Raw genomic sequence first — 16,742 nt, forward strand, 5'->3', positions numbered from 1 at the left:
GATTTTGGAGCCCCCCAAAATAAAGTCTGACACTGTTTCCACTGTTTCCCCATCTATTTCCCATGAAGTGGTGGGACCGGAAGCCATGATCTTTGTTTTCTGAATGTTGAGCTTTAAGCCAACTCTTTCACTCTCCACTTTCACTTTCATCAAGAGGCTTTTGAGTTCCTCTTCACTTTCTGCTGTAAGGGTGGTGTCATCTGCATATCTGAGGTTATTGATATTTCTCCTGGCAATCTTGATTCCAGCTTGTGTTTCTTCCAGTCCAGCGTTTCTCATGATGTGCTCTGCATATAAGTTAAATAAACAGGGTGTCAATATCCAGCCTTGACGTACTCCTTTTCCTATTTGGAACCAGTCTGTTGTTCCATGTCCAGTTCTAAGTGTTGCTTCCTGACCTGCATACAAATTTCTCAAGAGGGAGATCAGGTGGTTGGGTATTCCCATCTCTTTCAGAATTTTCCACAGTTTATTGTGATCCACACAGTCAAAGGCTTTTGCATAGTCAGTAAAGCAGAAATAGATGTTTTTCTGGAACTCTCATGCTCTTTCTATGATCCAGCGGATGTTGGCAATTTGATCTCTGGTTCCTCTGCCTTTTCTAAAACCAGCTTGAACATCAGGACGTTCATGGTTCACATATTGCTGAAGCCTGGCTTGGAGAATTTTTAGCATTACTCTACTAGCGCGCGAGATGAGTGCAATTGTGCAGTAGTTTGAGCATTCTTTGGCATTGCCTTTCTTTGGGATTGGAATGAAAACTGCCCTTTTCCAGTCCTGTGGCCACTGCTGAGTTTTCCAAATTTGCTGGCATATTGAGTGAAGCACTTTCACAGCATCATCTTTCAGGATTTGGAATAGCTCAACTGGAATTCCATCACCTCCACTAGCTTTGTTCGTAGTGATGCTTTCTAAGGCCCACTTGACTTCACATTCCAGGATGTCTGGCTCTAGGTCAGTGATCACACCATCGTGATTATCTGGGTCGTGAAGATCTTTTTGTACAGTTCTTCTGTGTATTCTTGCCATCTCTTCTTAATATCTTCTGCTTCTGTTAGGTCCATACCATTTCTGTCCTTTATTGAGCTCATCTTTGCATGAAATGTTTCTTTGGTATCTCTGATTTTCTTGAAGAGATCCCTAGTCTTTCCCATTCTGTTGTTTTCCTCTATTTCTTTGCATTGATCCGTGAAGAAGGCTTTCTTATCTCTTCTTGCTATTCTTTGTGACTCTGCATTCAGATGTTTATATCTTTCCTTTTCTCCTTTGCTTTTCGCTTCTCTTCTTTTCACAGCTATTTGTATGGCCTCCCCAGACAGCCATTTTGCTTTTTGCATTTCTTTTCCATGGAGATGGTCTTGATCCCTGTCTCCTGTACAGTGTCACGAACCTCATTCTATAGTTCATCAGGCACTCTGTCTATCAGATCTAGTCCCTTAAATCTATTTCTCACTTCCACTGTATGATATAGTATTGAATAAAAGAAGCTACTGAAGAGGACATGGATTATAATGTCATTTAAAGAAAATACTTTAAACATTCTGTAAAGAATATATATGGTTTGTAGATACTGTATTCATATACATATATTAATACATGCATCTACACACATATATGTACATAACATATACATTAAAATATGCCTGGCAATGATAGCAAAACCAGGATAGTGGTTAACTATAAAAGGAGGAAGAGGGCATAACAGATTCGAATTAGGTGTACAGAGTTGTATCTATGATGTTTGCTTTCTTAATCTTGATAATCACATGTGTATTCATTATATGTTCTCTATACTTTTGTCATTACTGAAATATTTCATAATAAAACCCCTGAGGAAACAAATTTTCAGTTTTGGGATGGCTTGGTAAAATCAATATACTTCCCTAAAGGTACTGATAAGGCACTTAATTTTTTAAAATAACCTTACTTTCTTATTTTGTTAAAAAATAAAGAGAAGGCACAAGGTGGGGCTCTGTTCTATGTCTCATCACAGTTATTCTCTTGCCTGCATATGACACAATTTGAAAGTCACTAATGAATCAATCATCATAGCAGTCTTGGTTTTTTTTTCAGGTATTTAGTCAGAATGTCTTTAATTATTAATAAGGTTCTCTTCTGATTGGTCTCATGCCTCTTTCACATGATTCTTGAATTAATAAACATTAGCATTAGAGATTGTGGTTTGGGGAGAGCTGTTGATCACATGAGCATTGTCATCACTCAATTTTAAGGAAGCTTTTGGATTTTTCTTTGATATATTTATCGGGCACTAAGTGTGTGTCATGATTTTGCTAGGCTCTGGAAGTTACAAAACTAAATCACAGTTTCTAACCCTATGTAAATAGTTTTATAGGAAAATAAGATATTCAAAAGTAAAAACAAAAAAAAAAAAGTAAAAACAATACACATTCTGTGAACCATGTGCGTGTGTGTACTCTATAACAGTGTGTGTGCACACGCACATTTGTGTGCATGAGTATGTGCTTATTTGTGTGTGGATGTGCTTGTGTTTAGAGGACAGCCCCAGCTCTCAGGGTGCTGGACGCTGTGCTTGCTTTCACTTTTATCAGGTGCTTTATATATGTGTCAGGCAGTTCTGGAAGCTCTTTGTTGTTTCAGTCACTAAGTCATACCCCACTGTCTTATGATCCCAGTGGATTGTAGCCCACCATGCTCCTCTGTCCATCGGATTTCCCAGGCAAGAATACTAGAGCGTTGCCATTTGCTCTTCCAGGGGATCTTCCCAGGTGAGCTAACCAATTTCGCCTTCATTGCAGGCAGATTCTTTACCACTGAGCCACCAGGGAAGCCTTGGAAGCTCTTTACATGTTTATAATTTATAGATTATTTAAAGTGACCATCATTACAACTTTATAAGGTAGATTATATTAACCAGAGAAGACAAGCTTACCTTAAGTTTCTCAGCCAAGTAAGAGAGTAAGGCCAGCTTTTAAACCCAGATACATCTGACTCTAAGCTAAGCCCCTGGTTTTAAGGCCTTAAAGATGAATTGGCATCATTTTCATTTTTTAGGTACATATAGCTAAACTAGTTGGAGAAGGTGATGGCAACCCACTCCAGTACTCTTGGCTGGGAAATCCCGTGGGCGGAGGAAGCTGGTAGGCTGCAGTCCATGGAGTCGCAAAGGGTCAGACACGACTGAGCAACTGCACTTTCACTCTTCACTTTCATGCACTGGGGAAGGAAATGCAACCCATTCCAGTGTTCTTGTCTAGGGAATCCCAGGGACGGGGGAGCCTGGTGGGCTGCCGTCTATGGGGTCGCACAGAGTCGGACACGACTGAAGTGACTTAGCAGCAGCTAAACTAGTAGTGGGAATTCTTAATCTAAAGGACCTGAATCATCCAGAGACTCTTGTTTGGTTGTATGTGTATCCTCTCTTGTTTGTTTTCCATTTTATTTATTTTTTTTCATTTGCACAATCCGGGTCTTTATTTTTACACCCATCAGGCCATGAATTCATAGGGAATGGGCTCCAACAGTTCGGGTTCCTTTCCATTGGTCCTCACAAAGTGTGCTTCTCTGGGTGGAACAGGCTGGCGCTTCAGCTTAACCCAAGTCCCTTTCTCTTTGGCTTCCTTCTTTTTCTGATCATTTTCCTTCACACGTTTCAGGAAGCTATCTCGGCTCTTAGAGTGCTTAATATGCTTGATACGCACATTAATTCTCTTGGCAAGAATCTTGCCCTTAACTTGTTTGTTTACAATGATGCCAACAGCATGCTGGGTGACATTGTAGACTCTCCCAGTTTTGCCATGGTAACACTTGTGGGGCATTCCTTTTTGAACAGTAACCATTCCCTTGATACCTACAATATCACCCTTCTTGTAGATTCGCATGTATGTGGCCAAGGGAACAACTCCATGTTTTCTGAAAGTCCTGGAGAACATGTAGCGGGTGCCCCGCCTCTTTCCCTTTGTGTTGGTCATCTTGGCGAATCACTGGAACATGGCCGTTCCGGCCGAAAAGCTGTTTTCCATTTTAAAATCACCTTATTTAGATGTGATATATGTACAATAAAATTCACCAGCTTTTAGTGAACAATACAACATGTTTTAATTAGTACCATGGATGTGATGGATAATTCCATCACTTCAAAAATAATTCCATCACTTCCATTCACTCTTACTTCAGTTCAGTTCAATTGATCAGTCATGACCAACGATTTGCAACCCCATGGATTGCAAGCACACCAGGCTTCCCTGTCCATCACCAACTCCGGAGCTTACTCAAACTCAGTCCGTTGAGTTGGTGATACCATCCAACCATTTCATCCTCTGTCATCCCTTTCTCCCGCCTTCAATCTTTCCTAGTATCAGGATCTTTTCCAGTGAATCAGTTCTTTGCATCAGGTGGCCAAAATATTGGAGTTTCAGCTTCCGAGTCAGTCCTTCCAATGAATATTCAGACTGATTTCCTTTAGGATGGACTGGTTGGATTTCTTTGCAGTCCAAGGAACTCTCAAGAGTCTTCTCCAGCACCACAGTTCAGAAGCATCAGTTCTTTGGCGCTCTGCTTTCTTTATGGTCCACCTCTCACATCCATACATGACTACTGGAAAAACCATAGCTTTGACTAGAAAAACCTTTCTTGGCAAAGTAATGCCTCTGCTTTTTAATGTGCGTATTAAAAAGTTGTCTTCGCTCTTTTTTTTTTAATTTTATTTTATTTTTAAACTTTATAATATTGTATTAGTTTTGCCAAATATCAGCCTTCTCCCTTGAGCCCCAGCCACTTCCAAACATTGATCTGCTTTCTGTACCTTGTGATTTGTCTTTTGTAGAATTTCATATACATGGAATTATAGAAAGTGGTCTTTTATGTCTGTCTTATTTCATACAGTCTCATGCTTTTGTGATCTATCATGTTGCATTATCACTGGGTTTTTCCCCTTTTATTGCTGAGTAGTATTCCATCACTATATGCATGTACCACAGTTTCTTTATCCATTTACCCACTGGAGCCCAGTTTGAGCCATCAGGAATCACACTGCTACAAACATTTGAGTTCAGGTATTTACATGCGTTTTTATTTTCATTTCTCTTGGATAACTATGTAGACATGAGTCACTAAATTGCATGATAAGCATATGTTTAACTTTATAAGAAACTTCCAAATGGTTTCTGTAGTATTTGTACCATTTTGCATTCCCACCAGCAATGTATGAGAGTTCAAGTTGTTCTTCACCCTTTACTAGTCCTTTATATATTGGGTACTTCTCATTTTAGCATTTAGTGACCATGCAGAGAAATCTCATTGTACTTCTAATTTACATTTTGCTGATAACTAATGATGTTGAAATTTTTCATGTGCTTATTTGCCATCTCTGTGTCTTCTTTTGTGAAACATTTATTCCATCTTTTACCACCATTCCCCTCCTCCCTTTAAATCAGTTGTTTGTCGCCTTTTATATGTTTCAGATATAAATCACTTATCAGATAGATTGTATAGGTGATTTATCCTGTTCATGGCTTCCATTTTTCATGTTTTTAACAGTAAGTTTTGAATATTAAAGATTTTTAATTTGATGAATTCCAGGTTATCATCTTTTTCTTTATGATTTTGTGACTCATAGGGACCCCTCTAGGTAGCTTTGCAGACCTCCTTCTGTTCAGCTTTTCTCTTTGGTACTCTGAGCTGCAGAGTCTAGCTACCTTGCCCTCCCTGAATTCTGCTGTCTGTTTTCTCAACTCAGGGAAGTACTCCCTATCCCCAGCTCTGTTTCCTCTCCGTGTGTTACAGCCTAGAAGCTGTAATAACAACTGTAGTCTTTAATTCTCACCTTGCATTTTGTGCTGTCAGGGATCACCACAGCTCAGAGCTGCCCTGACTGTTGTTAATGATGCATTAAAAACTAGTAGTCAGAAAAATAAAAAAATCCTGGTAGTCTGCCAGTAAATCTCTTTGGAAAGCAGTTTGGCAGTGTCACTGTAGGCTTAAATAGTTTGCAGGTTAAGAAAGAGCACAGGCTTAAAGTTAGCTCACTAGTGATGGAGGTTGAAAGGATAAGACTAGTTTTTAAGCATACAAACTTTGTAATGAGTAGTAAATAAGCCAAAAATCTAATGCACAGTATGTATGTAGACAGCAATACTGAACTACAATGTGATACTGCTATACTGGCAATCATTTTACAATACAGTATAAATGTATCAAAGTGAAAGTGTCACTCAGTCAACTCTGCGACTCCATGGAGAGTAACATGCTCTACACTGTAAATTTACATGATGTTAACATGTCAAATTTATACAGTAAAAAATTTTTTTAATGTAAAGTTATTTTAGATTGCACAACTGTAAAATATTTACGGCCCTGGGAACCTGATTACCTAAAAGGCTAGAAAAATTACAAGACCCAAAAAAAAAATTACTAATTTTTCATTTGAAACAAGAGTGTCAGGCTCTTGGATGGTGTGCTGAATATAATGCAGTCTCACTGAGGAGAATCAGTCTGTTGTCTTAGCTATGAGGACAATGCGTTGTTAAAACAGAAGGTCATGTTTCTGTGCTCCAATTCTTTAGCACATGAGCAAATAAAATTTAACAAAGGGAAGCTATTAGAAATAGCTGGGTGTTTGGCATATTTTGTGCATTACTGACATTCATTTAGTTTTAATTACTTATTGTAGAAGAGGAAACAGTTTTTCTCCATTGGTAAAAAAGCAAGGGATATTTTCCCATAGCCCATTTGACTCCCTTGGCATTTTTTTTTTCTTTTTTCCCTTGGCATTTGATAGTCTAGTTTCATATTGAGTAGACGGCTATGTGAGTTTTTATGCCATTTGCCCCTGGGTAAGTTCCAATCCGGGAACTTGTGTTTTCCCTTTGAGAACCTGGCCCATTAGTTTTGTGCCAAAGGATCAATTAAAGCAGCAATTTTTGTACCCAGTTTTTCTAACAGGAGCATTTTGCCTCTTTCTTTTGAGGTTAGATTGAGTGTTTTCCTATGGGAAATCCGCTTTGAAACACATTTTCCTTCTTAACAATAGAAAGGTTATCACCTGCACTTCCTTGCAGCAGAGATGGAATATACATGAGGTGTATACAGTGAAATGGGTCTCTTTTCTTTTTTTTTTCCCCTCTTAGTATTTACTTTTCCTTCCCTGAAGACGCAGGCATGCATGTGTGTATGTATGTTCCTGCAGCATTTTAAAGCAGGTAAATTAGAAGACAACCTTGTTGTATTAGCCTAGACAAGTACATCCATCACTGACTACTGAACCTTCTGCTTCCTGGTGTTTCCACAGGAGTCTCCCCAGGACAGTGCTATCACTCGTGATATTAACCGGACATTCCCAGCCCATGACTACTTTAAGGACACAGGAGGAGATGGACAAGATTCTTTATATAAAATATGCAAGGTATTTCATACTGAAAAAAAGCCTGTTTTAGGTGGTTATTCTGTTCCTTTGGAATTATGCAAAAGATAACTGCAAAATGTAATTTGTATTTTATGTCCAAGAATGCAAAAAAAGAGAATAGTTTTTGTAAAACCAAAAGTAACAACACAATTTTAGATTCATGGTGAACAGGAAATAATTTAAAATAAAATGGTAGGATTTCTTTTAATCAGGACTTTCAGTCAATAGTTCCCTGGCACCACATTTAGACTCACGAGTTGGTTTTATGTTAAAAGCCTCTGAGTCCTACAGCATTACAAACTCCTTTTTAGTATTCACATTGTAAGTGATGAATTTGACTTTCTTGGTCCTCAGAACTAGGCTTTGGTCTATTCCCCCTAAAACTAAGCAAGTACCTATGTAGCACCTACTATATAGGAAGTATAAGGCACAAGACATACCTTCAAGGAATTTGCATATTACGGTTGAGAAGGCAAAACCAACAGCTAGTTTTAGGACAGACTAGCAATAAAAGACAATGTCTCCAATGATAAATTGGAAGTGTTAGCCACTCAGTCATGTCTGACTCTGCGACCCCATGAACTGTAGCCCACCAGACTCTTCTGTCCATGGAATTCTCCAGGCAAGAATACTACATTGGGTAGCCATTCCTTTCTCCAGGGGAAATCCTGACCCAGGATTCAACCCGGGTCACCTGCATCGCAGGAGGATACTTCACTGTCTGAGCCACCAGGGAAGCCCCAGTGATAAACCAGATGCTTTAAACTATAAAGACGCTTGGAACTTAGCGAACTATTTCTTGGGGTTAATTTCAGTTTCCTCATAGAACTTACAGAGCTATCATTTCTGTTGTGATCCTCTTGTCATCATCCTTTTTAAACCCTTCTCAGTTGTGCTTCCCATTTAAGGAAACAATCTAACTATCCCTCACCTTCCTGAAAAATGTCCCAGAAGGAAACCCTGTTCTCACTGACTCTGATCCCATACTCCTGACCCCCTACGCTGTGGTTTCTCTCTCATGATGATCTTAATTACAGCTCTATCTGCTCCTGATTTCTCCTCCTCCTGGTTAAGCTCTCACTTCTGTAACAATTTCGTTGATTCCCTCCCACATGACTTTTTATCTCGCGCGCGTGAGTTCCTAAAACAGAGGCCTTCCTCTAGGTGCTCAGCCGCTGGTTACTGTAGCTCTCCACTGTCTCCCTGGGTGACTCCTTCCACCCTACAGCCTCAGCTGTCACCACTGCATAAGTGTTTCCGAATCTACATTAGCTCAAGGCCTGAATTTCCAGCTGCTTTTTGATCTCCTTGCGGAAGTCTGTCAAGTATATCAGAAAAGGTATAATAATACGGTCCATTTAAAAACATACTTCATTATGAAAATTTTCAAACATCCATAAAAGTTGAATAGTGTAAATGAGTTTGTTTATATCCCTACCCAGAATTTATCAGCATATTGCCACAGTTGCTTCATCTTCCCTAAAGTGCTTTAAAGCAAACTTCAAACATTACCACACATCAAAAAAATAAGTCTTCACCGCACATCAAAAAATAAGATCATTATCCACCTGTGGCATTAATGAGCAGTACCATCCAGTTGCTGTTCCATAATCAGATTTCCCTAAATGTCTGTACAGTTTAGTTAGAATCAGGATCCAGCAATATTCCCACTGTGGTTAGTTGTTACATCTCTTTTAATGAAAAATAGTCCTTTTACCCCCATGCTGTTGTCTTGCTGAAGATACAATCATTTTTCAGTTTTTTTTCAGTTCCTTCCTTTGGCCACGTTCAGTTTGATATGATTGTTGTCTCTTGCAGCAGTACTTCCCTCTCTATTCACTGCCCTGGTACAGGCCACTATCATATGTTGCTGGCACTTACATAAAAGCTGCCTTGCATTAGTCTCCCTGCCTTTGGGTTCAAGCCTATTTATTATTTTCTCTGTGTTGACCCTAGAACAGGATCATTTTAGTGGCCTCCGTTAAACCCACAGAATGGAATCAAAATTCCTTAGTTTATTTCCTGTTCCTAAATCCATTAGCTTAGTATTAAAGGCATTCTGTAATATATCCTGGCTTATTCCCTAAATATTTTATGCTTCAATCATATTGAACTTCTCACTGTACTCTCGTTGATTTGCTTGTCAGACTTCCCAACTGAACTGTGAAATTCTCAAGGGCAAGAATCATTTCTTACATATATTAGCATCTGTAGCCCTTGGCACGGTGCATGCCATATTATAGTAGGTGCTCACTAAATGTTGATGAATTAATGAAATGCCTTTTCTTCCCCATATTTCCTTACAGCCTCCGTGAACCTTATATTCCAAACATTTCCCAAATGTGTTACGTACTTTCATGTCTGTATGCATTCCTTCAGGAATGCTCCCCTCCATTCTTTACCTATAGAAAATTCAATAGGTTTTTATCCCAGGACATAATTGGTAAAGCCATACGCTAAGTACTTTACTTGAGGGGACTGAGAATAATACATCAGCTCTATTATATAAATACTGTGATTATTCTCATCATACAAATAAGGAATGTAAGTAGTGGGCCTAAGAGCCAGACCAGACATTAGCAGTTGTGGAGTTCCAGCACAACTATTAACTGTGAAACCTTTATTCTTTCTTTACTAATCAAATGTTGATTAGTACCTTCATCCGTATTGTCAAATAGCTTTCCACAGACCTGTGTTAGCATATGTTACTGCTAGTTTTTAACAGCCTTAATGAAACTGGTTTTAACACTTGTTAGTTTTTACTGATTTGATAGGTAGAAAGTTGTCTCATTAAATTATAAAAGATCATTTCTAAATCTCTCTGTGCATCTCGTCTTTGGAAAAGATGGGTGTTTCTTGTTCTGTAGGCCCTCTCATCAGATAAAATTTGACAAAGTGGGGGATATAATGAGATTATATTGAATTTCACCTGAATTTATGAAAGCATGTTTACACATATAAACATTGACAGTGTTTGGTGAGTGCCTGGTATGTGTTGATGTGCTGCTAGGTTGAATAGGGCACCACCCCTGCCCATATGAAGTTAGTAGTCTAGTAGAGAGGAGGGACCTCTAAAATGCAGTATGTTAAGTGCTGTAATAAGCATACATTTGTAGTAAGTACCATAGACCTGCCGAGGAGAGAAAGAATCCTGGGAAAATGGGATATGTTTGGAACCTTAAGGAAGAGCACGTTTTCCAGGCAGAGAAGAAAGAAAAGTGTGAGCAAAGACAGAATGACAACCTTTTTTTTAGTGCTAAAATAATTTTTGCTTAACCTTACTGCTCCCTGGCTACAAGAAGTGGCGTGACAGGTTTATGTATTGTAAAGAAAAGTTGGAATTGAAGGGAAATGTTTGCATCATTCAGTGACCATCAGAATGCCATAGTGGAGTGGGGGTAGCATTTTTGGGGTTCCTGTGTTCCGAGTTTCTATAAGGCAACTATGACTCAAGAGTGACTGCATTTGGGACTTCCCGGGTGGTCCATTGGCTGAGACTCCCAGCTTCCAAGGTAAGGGGCCTAGGTTCGATCCCTGCCTGGTCAGAGAACTAGATCCCCCGTACAACAACTCAAAGACCTCACATGCTGCAACTAAGACCCAATGCAGCCAAATAAATAAAGTTTTGTGTTGTATTTTGTTTTTAAGACTGGCTACATTCATTTACACCTCCTGTGGTTTTTTCCCCCCAGGCTTATTCTGTGTATGATGAAGAGATTGGCTATTGCCAAGGCCAGTCATTTCTCGCTGCTGTTCTGCTTCTCCATGTGAGTAATTAGGTCTCTGTGTATTTCTTAACACATGTCCTGCCTCAGACTTGATCACGGCTTTGTATTGCCTTTGGGCAGACTCTAGTGCATGAGTGTTAACTCCTATATCCGGAAACCTTTTTCTTAATATAATGTCGTCATGGGAGAGAAACATGGTAAAAATAAATGACAGTGTTGAAAATTGGTACAAGGGCAGAACTTTTTTTATTACTAGGATAATTGGATAGACTTTAGTCTTGGTTAAACCCTTTGAGGACGTTTTATCTTCTCTAAAGTAGCCGCTGTCATCAGTCTTTGCTTTGAGATTTATGTATTGGGCTAGAACGGCAAAGTTGGCTTGCTTCCGTGCCATTTTATTCATTCATTCAGCAAAGGCCTTTATCCTCCCTCTTCTTAGGGTTTCTTTAAATCCACAACAGAATTGAAAAATTGTTAAGGTGAACACCTGTATACACTTGACTTAATTTATCAGTTCATTATTCTTCCACACTGCCTTCTCTGCATCTCTTTTCCTCCTTTTTCACACACACAGAACACGGGTGTTTTATATTTTTATGGAAGAATTTTTTGAAATTACTTTTGGATAATATAAGTAGCAAATATCAAAGTATTCCACTCCTAAATACTTGTGTATGTGTCTCCTGAGGACCTAACCAGAGTATCACAGGCAGATCTGACAAGTCAGCATGTCTTACCCACAGCCCACATTCAGTTTCCCTGTTCGCTCAGTGAAATCCTTATAGCTCTTTTTTCCCTAACCCAGATCAGTAAAGATTCAAACATCGCATTTGATTGTCATTGCTTTTTATTTTTAATCTAAACTGTCCTCTTTGCCTTTTTGTGTGTCCCATGCCATTGACAATTTGGAAAATTCAAGCCTTGTAAGACATCCCAAATTCTTGATTTGTCTGATCATTTCCTCATGATTCAAGTTAAAATGTTTGGCAAAAATACCCCATAGATGATGGTAGGGGAGTTTTTGAGCACCTGTTACGGTTTGAACTGTGCTAGATAGACATCAAGAGTGAATCAAGTAACTATGGCCCAGTCCTTGTGGATGCAGAGCTAGTTGTAGGCAAAAAAGCAGTGCATGTATGTCATTGTTAATTTCAGTGGCTCTGTGAAGGTACAGTGAAAAGTGTGATACAGGATAATAACAAGGAAGCCTCATTTACAGACTTCTCTGGCAAGGTACCTCTAACAGGAACCCTGAAAAAGGAGAAGGGGCATCCATTCTCTTTTGTACTTTTCTGTATCATTTAACTTTCTTTAAACATTGTTCTAAAAATAATAGAACTATTTTGAGAACTAGAGTGGAGAGTAGCGCATTCCCGGCAAAGAGAATAGTATAGTATATGCTGCTGCTAAGTCGCTTCAGTCATGTCTGACTCTGTGTGACCCCGTAGATGGCAGCCCACCAGGCTCCCCCATCCCTGGGATTCTCCAGGCAAGAACACTGGAGTGGGTTGCCATTTCCTTCTCCAATGCATGAAAGTGAAAAGTGAAAGTGAAGTTACTCAGTTGTGTCCGACTCTTAGCGATCCCATGGACTGCAGCCCACCAGGCTCCTCCGGCCATGGGATTTTCCAGGCAAGAGTACTGGAGTGGGGTGCCAGTGCCTTCTCCGAGTATAGTATATAGAAGCCCTGAAATGGGGAAAACTTGGCATCTGGAAAGAACTGAAAGAAGGGCAGTGTGACCGGAGCATCAGGAGCCATGGGGAGTTGGGGGAGGGAGCTAGAGAGGCCAAGACCGATTTGAAGGAGAGCTGTGGAGGCCAGGCCACGCAGTCTAGATTTTGTTTCTCTAAGGAGAGGAAGTTGTTGGAAGAGGTTTAATCCATTTTGTGTAGGTTGTAATACAAGTGTAACAAAACCACTTTACATCTTCTTGCTATGAACCTAGCTGCTTGGTATTGGTAGGCATGCAAAAATTTGACAAAGCTATGACATTGATAAAGAAAAACTCAAGTTTTTTTTCCCCAGTCTTATTTACATGTAATTGACAAATTAAAATTGTGTATATAAAGTGTAAAATGTGATGATTTGATATACTATGCATTGTGAAATGATTCTCACCTTCAAGCTGATTAACACTGCATCATGAGGTCAAGTTTTAAATTTTTGTTTTGTTGTTTTCATCATACTTTAATATCTCAGAGTCTCACCAAGTCTGTATGGTTTGTCTTTGTTCTCAACTTTAGTGCAAGGACATTTATCCCCATTTAAGTACCACAACACTTTTAAAATTAGTTTCCCGATCAAATCCCCAGTATCTTGGTTTGAACTCTATGCTGCTTGCCATTGTGTTTAAAATAAGTGTTTGATTCAGAGCAGGGGCACATGTGCTGCGTAACATCAGAAATGTCACTCTAGGCAGGCCATGTCTCCCTCAGTGAGTGAAGAGTGAAGTTGTCTTGATGATAAAGACCTCAAAGGTCTGGTCCTTTGCCCCCAAAGCCCTTACCTTTCCAACAATGATTTGCTATCCTTTTCTCATTTCACTACTTAGTCTGATTTGCTCTTTAGCTTTGCTTTATTCCCAGTTTCTTTGCTCAGCCCACCGTCGTCGTCGTCTTCAACAGAAACCCATTCACCTTCCTGACATTTGAGAAGCTTGCTGTGGTCACATCATGCCTTAAATATTTCCAGTGTTCTTTTTATATTTTGAAAACTAGACATTTGCCAAGTTCTCAAGAAGATATTTTTCCGTAAAGTTACGGAAGATATATAAGTGGTAGCGTTTGTAAATAGAAGTGAAGTGAGGGAAGCTTTTTGTAGTATCTTAAGTGTTACTGCAAGCGTTACTATAATACCTGAAGCATTACTCCAAATATTAGAATACATAAGGTTCTTCTGTAACTAGCCATGTTTTTAGCAACAATGAGGAAGAAGAACATTTTTACTGAAATGAGTTCACAGTTAAGGAGGTAAAATGATTTAACAAAGGTCTCGTGATTTGGGGAAGGTGAAACATATACTCGTGTAGTAGGCCTGTTCTTACTCAGTTCGAATCCTGTCCTCCCTCTAAAGCCTATTCCTAGCTCCCTCTGGAATACTCAGTCTTTTTTGTTCTTGTGTTCCCACTGATCTTTCTAATTCATTTTAGTTATTGTAGGAGATTTAGTTATTAATTGTATGAGAGGCTCCTCAAGGACAGCAACAGTGTCTGACATAGAGTAGGCATTATTAAATATTTCCTGGTTGAAAGAATGAATGTTATAAAACATAACACAACTGAGATCTGAGTTACTGCATACCACTAAATTTCCTAGTATTCAAATAAGAGAGTTTAGGGATGAATTTTACATACTGAGAAAACTTCTGTATGTATTTTTGATCCTCCCACCCATTCCCTCTTTCCCTGTTACAGATGCCTGAGGAACAAGCATTCAGTGTTCTGGTCAAGATCATGTTTGACTATGGTCTCAGGGAACTTTTCAAACAAAACTTTGAAGATTTGCATTGCAAATTTTACCAGTTGGAGCGCCTCATGCAGGTAAAAAGAGAATCCAGCTTGCATTTGCCGATAAGGGTGCAGGACTGGGAAGAACAGGATTGAAGAAATGGTGCCAAGGAGCAGTAGTGATTCTTTAGCCATCCAGGATCAGGTTTAGTGTATTTCATTTCTCTCCATGTAATAATGATGCCAAGATTAATAAGGTGTTAACCTGATGGGTGTGAGCCAGGTTTTCAGTCTCATAAACACCCAGAAGATCAGATGGGTGTAGGAGCCTTTATTTTAACACAGCAAACTCAGTCTAGAAATACTTACCAAGGCTCTGAAGCTGACTGGTTGGGAATCTCCTAACAAAAGTGAAACAAACTTTGCCAAACATTTCATAACTTAGAAAAACTGTCCTTTCAGATACTTGTCACCATGTGGGGATTCCTCTTCAGAGCTGCTTTGTGAACTGAAAATGAGAGTCCAGTGCCAGTCTCATACCAGATGATAAGTGTTCTTCTGAGCACTTTTTCAGTTTTTATAAAAACACAAATATATGACATTTTTGACCTATTGTTGGCAGATTTATGAGCCTCCTGAGTGAGAGTTAAACAGCTGCATATGTGCATAAAGCTAATCAGTCTGCTGTTTCAGGAGTACATCCCTGACCTGTACAACCACTTCCTGGACATAAGCCTTGAAGCGCACATGTATGCCTCCCAGTGGTTTCTTACGCTCTTCACTGCGAAGTTCCCTCTGTACATGGTCTTCCATATCATCGACCTGCTTTTATGTGAGGTGCGTATCAGAGGCCACAGCACTTAAACTTTTGTTGGTAGTTTCCCTCCTGTGTCACAGGCAGTAACTGCCTTGCCCAGAGTGCAGCTCTGTTCTGTATGGCTGATGAGTGGTCCAAACACTATCTCTTTATTTAAGCTAGGAAGTTTAGGGGTTCGGAGGAGGTGTACCCCCTCTTTTAAAAGACACTTCCTGGAATTTCCACCTGCATTTCCACTTAACCTCTTGTTGGCCAGAACTTAGGTACATGACCACATATCCCTAGCTGCTAAGGATAATTTTTTTTTAAGCTGCCTAGAAATTTTCTTAAACTTGAGAGTCTATTACTAAAAGAAAATAGATGTTATAGTAAATAACAGTCTTTGCCACAGCTTAGTCTTAGGTTTTGGAGGGTGTGCCTAAGAAGAAAAAGCTAATTTCAAAAATAATACATGTTTGTTATAGAAAGTATAAGCAAAATGATGTGAAAATACTTCTGATCCCAGTCTAAAGGAAAACTACTTTTTAACATTTAATGTATATTCTTTCAGCCTTTTTTTTGTGTGTTTTCATATATGTGTATGTGTAAGTTCTGTGTGGAACAGTTTTTTCATATGGTATATATATTATGACTTTATATGCATATAAAATATGACTATGCTTATATGCTATTCAGTAACTTATTTTTATCTCATACTTGAATATCTATAGACACATACATCTGTACCATCCTCCTTTTTGTTTAATTATCCCATATTTAAAACATACAAAAATCCATTTAAAAATCTGTATCTTCTGTCTAGCTTGAAACATAAGAAAACAGCATTCCAGAAATATACCATTACTCTTACTTACTGTCAGATATTCCATTCTTTGGATAGATCGTAATTTATGTAACCAATTCCTAATCACAAACCTTTATCTAGTTTTTCACTATTATAAACAACTATTAAGTAATTACTGTGGGTCTGGTGACAGGCTGAGTAACTTAAACTTTCTGAGCTAATTAGCTCAGAAAACCATTGGGAGACTATTAGTTATAGAAACTGAGGCCCAGAAACTTTTAAAGTTTAACTTGGTCAGCAGATGTTGGTGCCTCCCCTCAGCTGTCCTTTGCCCCAGCACTCCTAGAATGATTAGATGAAGAAAGGCAGGTTGGAGGGAACCCTGAGCAGATTCATTTCTGGGACATAGGACTCCTGGACAGGGTGATTGTTGTCCTTCGAGTGGGCAGTGGAAGAGACACCAGGCGTTATTTCACGAGGGATCACAATTTTATGACTAATCTTTTAGTTTGGAAGCATAGTATACTTTGGAAAGCATTCTTGAACTGTCAAAATAGCTGTAGAAAAGCCCTTCTCTCAGAAGAA

The 16,742-nt window shown here is 39.1% G+C and overlaps 2 protein-coding genes across 6 annotated transcripts in view; one reads left to right on the plus strand and one right to left on the minus strand.

Moving 5' to 3' along the window:
- The window catches only part of RABGAP1 (RAB GTPase activating protein 1), a 169,158-nt gene that overhangs the window by 123,487 nt on the left and 28,929 nt on the right, over positions 1-16,742 (plus strand). For all 5 annotated transcript variants that reach the window (XM_061433454.1, XM_061433455.1, XM_061433453.1 and 2 more), the window contains 4 exons: positions 7,268-7,381; positions 11,074-11,148; positions 14,524-14,649; positions 15,250-15,393. In XM_061433454.1, coding sequence (XP_061289438.1) covers positions 7,268-7,381; positions 11,074-11,148; positions 14,524-14,649; positions 15,250-15,393 — 459 coding nt within the window. The remainder of the gene's footprint in view (positions 1-7,267; positions 7,382-11,073; positions 11,149-14,523; positions 14,650-15,249; positions 15,394-16,742) is intronic.
- LOC133257522 (large ribosomal subunit protein eL21-like) lies at positions 3,402-3,985 on the minus strand. Its single transcript, XM_061433485.1, has one exon. The coding sequence runs from the start codon at positions 3,948-3,950 to the stop codon at positions 3,468-3,470; it is 483 nt and encodes a 160-aa protein (XP_061289469.1). The 5' UTR covers positions 3,951-3,985; the 3' UTR covers positions 3,402-3,467.

The sequence above is a fragment of the Bos javanicus genome, chromosome 11, assembly GCF_032452875.1.
Source record: "Bos javanicus breed banteng chromosome 11, ARS-OSU_banteng_1.0, whole genome shotgun sequence".
Lineage (NCBI taxonomy): Eukaryota > Metazoa > Chordata > Mammalia > Artiodactyla > Bovidae > Bos > Bos javanicus.

Bases quoted from the DNA above. Each gene is read 5' to 3' on its own strand.
- LOC133257522 (XM_061433485.1), bottom strand. From the start codon at position 3,950: ATGACCAACACAAAGGGAAAGAGGCGGGGCACCCGCTACATGTTCTCC.